The 9,788-nt window shown below is 46.2% G+C and overlaps 1 protein-coding gene across 1 annotated transcript; it reads left to right on the top strand.

The window, feature by feature from the left end:
• The first annotated feature begins 1,101 nt into the window (after positions 1-1,101).
• Positions 1,102-9,645, top strand: PIGH (phosphatidylinositol glycan anchor biosynthesis class H). Its single transcript, XM_082762093.1, has 4 exons — positions 1,102-1,338; positions 2,897-3,106; positions 5,203-5,286; positions 7,460-9,645. The coding sequence occupies exons 1-4, from the start codon at positions 1,117-1,119 to the stop codon at positions 7,559-7,561; spliced, it is 618 nt and encodes a 205-aa protein (XP_082618219.1). The 5' UTR covers positions 1,102-1,116; the 3' UTR covers positions 7,562-9,645.
• The last annotated feature ends 143 nt before the right edge of the window (positions 9,646-9,788 follow it).

Below are 9,788 nucleotides of genomic sequence, written 5' to 3'. Positions count from 1 at the left end.
GGCTCCGCCCCCCGCCGGCCCTGAGGTGAGGGGGCGCGCGCCCCGCCCGGCCGTTAGCGCCCGGCCCCTCACGGCCCCGTCAGCCGCGCTGGGCTCCTGCCTGCCCGCCTCAGCCGCCTCACGTGCCAGTTCCCTCTTTAAAGCCGCATCTTCGTTATTATTTTCTCCTCCCACGTAAGCGTTTTGCACTCGTTTCTCCCCCATCCCCGCAGCCCCTTCGCTTCGCCCGCCAGGTGTTTTTTCTCTGCTGCCTCAGCTCACCCTTGGGCGCCCCGGCCCACCCCTCACCTTGGCGAGGCGCAGGACGAGCCGCAGGGCCCTCTGCACCCCCTCCTCCTGCCCAGCCCTAGCGTCTCCCTCCCTCTCACGCCGGCCTTGCTGCCCCCAGGAAGGCGAGGGACCGGGTCTGTGTGCAGCACCCCCTGATCCCAGGGCACCCTGTGTGCAGCGCCTTGAACCACAGCATTCTTAAGGCCGGAAAAGGCCTCCAAGGTCAGCTGGTCCGGCCACCACCCACTGACCCATCTCCCCAGCACCATGCCCAACCTCTCCTTAAACGCCCCCAAGGACACCTGTGAGGAGAGCTACGGGCACGCTCAGTGGCCTGGGGTGGGGCAGGCAGCACAGGTTTGGAAATCACCGCCCTGCAGCTCTGCATCAGGGCCAGGCGAAGCACCTGAGGTGTAACTGCAAAGCAGTGAGAGCACCGTGCAGGGTCAGTAAGTCTTTGTACGCAAAGCCAAGCCTCCAATTCCTTGTGTGCTGAGATGGCAAGGACCCAGAAAGCACTGCTTTAAGCTCCTGAGAAAGCATCACTGAACAGAAATAAATAAATAAGTGAAGCCTGTATGTAAGGATGGCACGGATAAAAACGGACAGGGCAACGTCTGTGCATCAGGAATGTTAAGGGCCAAAGGTGACCCCCCCGCCCGCTTCACGGCGGTGTGGTGGCCCGGGAGCCCCGCGGCCCGGAGGTGCCGGGAGGTGCGGGCGAGGCGCCCGCTGGCGGCGCTGCGGGGCCGGGCGCTGCCCGCCGCCTCTCCCCGCCCCTTCCCTTCCTTTCCCTTCCCTTCTCCCCGGCCCCTCCGCGCCGGCGGAAGCGGGGCGCACCGCGGCATGGAGGCGGGCAGCTGCGGGCCGCCGCCTGGGTGCCCCCCTGGCGTGGAGGAGCGACCGTTCCGCTCGGCCTCGGGGGAGCCCCTGGCGCTGCGGCGCCGGCAGCACAGCGCCTCCTGCCGGGAGCTGGCGCTGCGCCGGCCCCGCCTGCAGCTCCGCTCCCTCAGCGCCGTCACCTCCGCCGTCTGGCTGGCGGCCTACGGCGTCTTCGTGCTCAGCGAGGTACGAGGCCGGTAGAGGAGGGGAGGTGCTGGGGGAGGCGAGCGAGCGCCAGGTGGACGGCCTGGGGTTGTGCTGAGGGAGCCAAACCGCCGCGCTGCCGCCTCTCGCTGCTGTCGGTCAGCGAGAAACACAGGTTTTTTGTGAAAAAACACAGCACAGACTGCAGAAGCAGCCGAGAAACGCTCAAGTGCTGGCTCCGGTACCTGATCCATATTATTTGACCCATATTAGCACAGAAGGACCAACTGCCAGGCGTAGACCTGCTGGTTAAACTCAGTAGCCTGACTCAAAAAGCTTGACTGTGACCAACACTATGGCACTTCTGTTTTCTCAATAATCTTCTCAGGAATGAAGGCAGGGATGGAGACGTGAGTCATGTGGCTGTAATTCTGATATGAAGAGGTGGTTCGCTATTCTCTAACAGGAAGTGAAGCTGTTTTCAAGTCTTGTTACAAAAACATACATCCCAGAGGTTACCAACCACCACCTTCCTCCTTGGTTTTACATGTGCTCATGAATCTCATATGCAACTACAGTCCTTCCTTTCTGCCAGGAAAGGAGATCTGAATGTCTGTTTCTCTGTGGATTTCAATGCCTGTGATTTGTTACTGCCTTTTTTCCATGGTGACAAACCTTGGGAGAAATCCTGTATCCTTTCTCTTTGAATGTGGACATAGCATTTTTACCTCACATGGTGATACAGGCACAGCTCGAGTGGTAGAGCTGTGCAGTTCTGGTCCTTTAGGAAGTGTCAGTTTCAACTTCAGTCCATAGGTATGTGGCCTTGAGCTTTCGCAAGCACATCCCAGAAATAGGTTGCAAATTGAGGATCCTTAGGATTTATTACCAGGTCTTCAGATGGCTTACAGTTGCTGACCTACTGATGAAAGATGACTATGAAACTTACATAGCATTAGATTTACATATTATTTTATGAAACAGCACTCCAAAGACTACAGCATACAAAAGACAATTTGTCCTTAGACAAAGGACAGGAGAAAGCAGATATCCTCTGGCTTGGTATTTAAGGCAGGAAGAGAGAGAAAGTTTTAACAAGTTTAGACTCACAGTATATTAGAAGAAAACTTGGATCTCCTACGTAGGCCTAGGCTAGTGCTTTTGGTAAAAGATTCTTCTTCCCTTCTGAGATGCCATCCTTAGCTCCAGTAAACATTTAACAACATTTCTCTGTCAGTGACATTATCACTATAGCTGTTTGTATATTATGCTGTCATTGCTTTATATAATTGCTTTGGGTTGAGATTTTTGTGCTAGCTTTACAAGGGAATAATTTCTTCTTGCTGATTTCAATTTCAGCTCCCAGTTCTTTCAGACCATTTCATGAAGACTGATGTTTAGTGATGTAAATCTCATTACACATATAGCAACCAGCCTTTTGAATAAACAGACTCACCTACATAAAACCTGCGTTGTAAATGTAGCCTTAATATTATGTTTTACTATGCAGTGTGGTGGTTTTTTGTTTGTTCATTGTGTTTTGTCTAAAGCCACATAATTGTAAGACCAAAGTTCTGTCTTTGCTTGGCTTGTGTTACAGAATAGTATGGTGCTTTCTGCTGCTATATTCATCACGCTGATTGGCCTGATCATCTACCTGCACTTTGTGAAAATTGACCAGGAATCTCTGTTGGTCATCGGCTCACTTGGCATTCAGTTGACTTCGTCCTATGCTTCAGGGAAGGAGAGCACAACCTTCATTGAGATGAGTCGAGTCAAGGATGTGGTTATCAATGAAGCCATCTATATGGTAATCAGTGTTTCTTGTGTATCTGTGGGCACACTCACATCAAGAGTATTTTCACGAGAGTGGTTTATCAGGGCAATTAAACACAGCAGCATCCATAGCTTTACTGACATCAGGAGCTTTGATTCAGATTTCTCTCTTTATTCTATCATCTTTTCTCCTGCCTTTAAAGGAAAACTTCAGCAAGTAGCCTCAACAAGTCAAATCCATCCCTTAGATAATGCCACTGGCACTGAGCTAGTCATTTTAGTTCTTTGTATTATATTGTATTGATGCTGATGCCTAACGGCTGATGCCTAACGCTGATGCCTAATTCTATAGCAGTCTAGAGGGAGGTAAGAAGATAGACAAGAATAAGAGATTATTTTGTCCCATCTTGGGGGTAAACTGCCAGTCTCCTATGGAAGAGCAGACCTTACCCTTTTAGCATGCATGTGTTCTTTTCAGGCTAAAAATTTAGTAGAGAAAGAAAACAACAACAACAAAAAACAAACAAACAAACAAAAAAACCACCACGGAATTATTTTCTTACTGAGTGAAGGGAGGAGAGCTATACATAAAAATGTGTAGATTTGAGTGTGGCTTGTGGTGACTGGGAAATGGCATATACATTGCACCGAGCTGCTTGCATTGATGGGAAGGTAGAAGGCAGTAATTTGCATAATATGCTGAAGCAGATAGTGATAATCATAAAACCATTTGAGCCTAGAGTCTTCTTCTCCTAGTCTTACCTGGAAAAGAGATGTTTTAACAAAAAAACTTTCCAAAATTGGCTTCATACATCAGCCAATCTGTGAGGTAATAGTCAATCCTGTACTGCAACTTGTCTGTAATCTAAATGTTTTACTTAGTTGCTTTCTGTTAACAGACTTCTGTAGCTGAAACTGAATTTAAATATAGTCTCTGTCTTCAGATCTGTTTTACTTTCTTCACAATAAATTGCATGTCGTAACCAGACAGCGAAATGCACTGAACCCCTTGGATTGGAAGGTGCATTTTGCACAACCACTGTTAACTGTTGAGTAAGTGTTTCTGAAGAACTATAATGAACCACTAAGAAATGTTAGGCAGGAAATCTTAACAGGACTTCAGGCTGCCTGAGTGAGGACACTACTGGATTTCTTTAGAGATCTTTCTTTCAAAAACTAAAAACATTGGATCGTGCCTGGCTTGCAAAAAAAGATGCCAGCCCAAAGTGAGATGTTTCTCCCCCAGAGTATTTTTAGCTGCATTTCTTTCTCCTCTGCACTTTCCAAAATCAGTGTTTTTCCAACTAATTTGAGTGAGACCTGTCTTGTTGGAAGTGCAGTCTGGGAAGATCACTTGGAGATTAGCATAGATTCATATAAAGTTTTCTCGCAAAAGGAAACAAAGGTGATGTTGAGCTCCTTTTCTTTCTCTTTATTGGCAAGGGGGCAGAAAAGCCTTTGCACTTATTTCATTTTTTTTTGTTTGTTTATTTAAGACTTGCTGGGCTGCACTGTCATCATTGTTTTGTTCAAATACAGTTATGAAGAACTGAGGTCACTCACACTGTCAGTGATGTGTGTGAAGTTGCTGTAGATGAAAATAAATTCTTACTAAGTCCCCACAATCTTCAACATGTTCCAACATTGTGTAACTTCTTAGAAAGGCAAAACAGATAATTAGCAAAATGGTATGCATCAAAAAAAGCATAAGAGAAGAGCATTGTCAGCAGGAATGTGTAGATCCTGTGGTGGCTTTCTTTTCCCCCCCCCCCGTATATTTTGTTGTTCTCAAATAGATTTGGGAGAAGAATGGTTTTGGAGAAGGGATGGGTTTTCTGAAAATCTGACGGCTACTTTTTCAACTAAAACTGAGAAGTCCGTAGGGCAAAAACATTCTTATATTTTTAAGGCTGAACACAAATAGGAAAAAAAGAGAAGGGGTCTGATTGCAAGCTTCTTCATACATAATTTTGAAGCAAAAATATTTACCCTTGTGAAACACAGATGTTTCTGCCAATTTATCCTTAGAAAATTTTGCACGCTTCGTTCATCCCAATGAGTTGAAACAGGTCCTCTTTCTGTGATAACTCCAGGCACTCTCAAACTTCAATTATTTTGTTTGTCTTGTAGCAAAAAGTTATCTATTACCTGTGCATCCTCCTGAAGGACCCTCAGGATCCTCAGGGAGTATCTGAGGTTGTTCCACTCTTTCAGGTGAGTCTGACTGAATAATGGAGAAGTCCAAATCTGTGGCTTGTGTGTGTACCAGATGTCTGCATGTATCTTTGTTCCCATACATGTAGCCGATCACAGTTGCCTTTCCCCGACTGGTGGGTCTTAGAGCAGTGTGCAGCGTGTGGTATTACAAATCTCACAGAACGAAGTACCAGGGAAAGAACAGGGAGCTGCTCTCCATGCAAAGAACAGGGAGCTGTCTAATTCTGAACCTAACCAGCAGCGTGCATGAACTAGAAGTCTGGCTCACATACGGTACTGAGGACTTGCACAGCTTCTTATGCATTCTCATGCTCGGTGTTACCTTCGTAGCTGTAGCACTGTGCTGTAGTTGATTTTTCTCTCAGCTCTCTGTGCCAAAAGATCTCATAAAAACCTCCTTGGTTTACAATAACTTCCCCTATCACACTCATTGACAAAGATCACAGTACAAGCTGTGAGCAATTTGCTTAATGTATAATAACTTGTTTGCTTTACCGTTACCGTCTCCCCTTTCTCTTCTCTTGCTAACCTGTTCTGACTGTTCATAATCCCATTTTTGGGATGGAATTTCTTTCTGCCTGTGTGTGCCTAACACAACAGTCCCCTGGTCCTTGAGTGGCAGTAAGCTGTACAGATGTACCTCACATCTTAGACTGCTGATGTTGTGTTTGTAGCCCCTCCTGTCCTTCTTAATTTGCCCACTGCTGGTGAATATCAGTTTGTAATCCACATCCAGCTTATGACTGGATGCAGTTAGTCTTCAGTTAAATACTTAGAGGTGCAAATGGACTGATCCATTGATTAGTGCTGCTAACTCAGTCCAACAGTTGTGAAGATATTTCCTAACGATAGATAGTATAAATTTCACGCAGAGCCAACGGAGTAAAACGGATTTGCTGAAAGTCTACAACCAATGAATTCCAGGCATTCAGGAACCTGGTTTTCATTATACATGCTCCTTTTCAGCTCCAGAGGGACTGCCTGACACTAGTGTGTTTTTTTATTATTATTATTTATTTATTTTTCCCTAGCTCAACTCTGAACAGTGTTATATCCCTGGCAGTATCTTAATATTGGCAGAGTTGTTACCACCAGCAAAGGAGGTACAGAAAGCTGCGTCAGTTTGCAGTTCATTAACTGTCAGTAATTCTCACTTTAAAGTGCAAGTTAGAACGTTACTTAGTCTTGAAGGAGCAGTAATTAGTAACTTTATCGCATCTCCTTTGTTGGGTTTTTGTTCCTCTAAGGTACGTCAGCCTTCAAAAGTACAATTTGCCGTGTCACTGAGCCCAGGAGCACTTCTGTGCTGAGTTGACCTATTGTTCTCTTAAGCAACACTTGCAAGGAGAGGCATTTGATGGACTTTACACATTAGTGCTGTTTTGGGAGCTCAAAAGTCATGGGACCATGGGGACTGTGGGCCTGGGAAACTTTCACCTCTTTGTTGGTTTTAATCTGGTCCAGGTTAGAAGTGATGAAAAACCATTATACTTTGACCACCATTCCCTTGTTTGTGTGAACTGATGTTCTCAGTTAACCTTCAGTTGTCCTCTTGCTGACAGTACTAGCAGAGGCCAAGGGCCAGGTGTCTAAGCTCCCTGTCCTGAAGGTAGATTTTTGAGGAGTAGGTCTTTTAGAGTGATGGATTAGTGCACAGAAATCTACTGTTTTGTAGGTCTCCAGAGGGAGTACAGCCTTGTAGATAGGTTAGTGGGTTGGAAGGTGTGGGTTACCTTCCATACTGTCACTGTATGTTATGAGTTGAGAAAGGAAGTGACTTCTGATTTGGTGAGAGACTGAGGCTAACTGCAGAATGGTGCTGCATGTTTTGACCCAACAGCTTCAGGGACTGGCATTTTTTTTATCATAGAGCACGTGTGGCTTGTGCAATGGCTTTGCATTTATTTATCAATGGCTTACATCAAACATCTCCTGGAATTTGATGAATTCTCAATGAACATGTAAAAAGGAAATCTATTCTCTGTTGTCTTAAGGTGAGATAATAAAGCTAATCAACTATAGATACCTTGCTGTTGCTTTCCTTCTACATGCATGCTTCTGATTTTCAGCTTTGTGTCAGCTGTCTCCACATTCTTTTATCTGCCTGACAAATCTCACTGTTTTACAACCGGTTCAGAGCCTGTTCTCTATTGTTTGATGTGATTTCTAGAGCTCCCAGCCACGTCTGGACTGCTTAATGGAAGTGTACAAAAGTTGTCAAGAAATCCTGGATCAGAGGAAAGAAGCTCCACAATCAAGTGGAATAAAGTAATAAAAAATAATCAAGGTGGAAAACTTGCTGCAGGACTTGGACAGATGTATGCAAAGCAAGCAACACTGACCCATGGCTTTTTAAAATTAGAGGTTTACGATGTGGTGCAGCAGTAGAATGACGTTATAGGTAAGAGTCTGCACAGACTCACAGAGCTGTTATAGAAGGTGCCAGCTCAGGCACACAAGTGAACCTTGAAATTGGCTGCTGTGAAGAAAGGTGAGCAGAACTCTCTGGAAAATAAATATGGCAATGGGAGGCAAGAATATCCATCAAATGTTTAAATTTCTGTGGATCTGAGCATTCTGATAAACACATGGTGTAACCTTGACCAGACTGACACAAACGTGGGCTTTTTTATTTTTTTTAATCCTTTCTTTGGAAAAAGCATATACCAGTCTAGAATATCAAAACTGAAGGGTGGGCTAGCACAGTAACTTCCTGATCAACAGGGGAATTTCAGAAAGAAAATGACAGAAAATTAAAATACACTGTTGCATTCAATTATGTTTATGGAAATAAACATAGGAGAGCATACTGTGGTTTCTTCAGGGATCTGCTTGAAAGAGTCCCATGGGATAGGACCCTAGAGAGAAGAGGGGACCAAGAAAGCTGATTAATATTCAAGGATCACCTCCTCCAAGCACAAGAATAGGCCATCCCATCCCAACAAGCAAAATCCCAACAGGAAGTCAAGCAAAAATGTCAGGAGGCCTGCATGGATGAACAACTGCTTCCGGCAAAATTCAAACACCAGAAGGTGGAAGCAGGGAGAGGCAGGTAGCCTAGGAAGAATATAGAGACACTGTCCGAGCATGCAGAGATGTGGTTAGGAAAGCCAAAGCCTATGTGGAGTTGAATCTATTTAGGAATGTCAGAGACAGCAAAAAGAAAACCAGGAAACATGGGCCCACTGCTGAATGGCGCAGGGGCAGGGTAACGCCAGGCCATGGAAAAGAAGGGTGCTGAGTGCCTTCACCTCAGTCTGTACTAGCAAGATCAGCCTTCAGGAATGCCAGGCCCCAGATATCAGGGGACAGAAGGAAGACTTACCCTTGGTGGAAGAGGATAAGTTTAGATAACACTTAAGCAACCTGGACACGTGTAAGTCCATGGGACCTGACGGGAGGCACCCACAAGCGCTGAGGGTGTTTGCTCATGACACACAGCTGTGAGGAGTGGCTGTTATGCCAGAGGTTTGTGCTGCCAACCAGAGGGACCTGGACAGGCTGGAGAGATGGGCACACAGGAACCTCCTGTAGTTCAACAAAGGGAAGTGCAAAGTCCTGCACCCAGGGAGGAATAACCCCATGCCATTCTTCCCCGTACATGCTGGGGCTGACCAGCTGGAAAGCAGCTTTGTAGAAGAGGACCTGGGGGTCCTTATGGACACTGAGTGAACAGGAGCCAGCAACATGGCCTTGCCACAAAACAAAAAAGGCTAACAATGTGCTGGGCTGCGTGAGGAGGAGTGTAGCCAGCAGGTCACGGGAGGGCATCTCTGCCCTCTCCTCAGCACTGGTGAGGCCATACCTGGGGTGTTCCATCCACTGCTGGGTACCCAGTATATGGACGTACTGGAGGGAGACGAGTAAAGGCCATGATTGTTACGGGGCTGGAGCGTGTGAGGAAAGGCTGCAAGAGCTGGGGCTGGTCAGCCTGGAAAAGGCTCAGGAAGGGAATCCTATCAGCATATACAAGTGTATATATCTGAAGGGAGAGTGTAAAGAAGATGGAGCCAGGCTTTTTCAGTGGTGCTCTGTGACAGAATACAAGGCAATGGGAACAAACTGAAACACAAGTGGTTCCACCTGAGTATCAGGAACATTTTTATTGTGTGGGTGGCTGAGCCCTGGCACAGGCTGTTCAGAGAGGTGCTGGAGTCTCTTGGAGATCTCCAAAAGCCACCAGGACGTGGCCCTGGGCATGCTGCTCTGGGTGGCCCTGCCTGAGCAGGGCTTGGACCAGGTGGGCTCCAGGGGCCCTGCCAGCCTCAGCCAACAGGGTATCAGATTGCTTTGAGATGATGAGGAAAATATGTTGTTGAAAATTATAATGCTGACCATGTGAATAAAGTAGCTTCACTGAGACTAACTTGATGTTGGAATATTCTTCTTAGTTGATGATTTAAAAGTTACTCTAACTTTCAACTGGTATTTTTCTATCCTTTTTTTTTTTTTTTTCTACGACTCCATAGTGATGTAACTGAGGCAATAGAAATGTTGGA

Source organism: Aythya marila (genome assembly GCF_965140915.1).
Source record: "Aythya marila genome assembly, chromosome: 5".
Lineage (NCBI taxonomy): Eukaryota > Metazoa > Chordata > Aves > Anseriformes > Anatidae > Aythya > Aythya marila.
The sequence above is the reverse complement of the archived record's forward strand: the minus strand, read 5'-3'. Positions and strand labels throughout refer to the sequence as shown.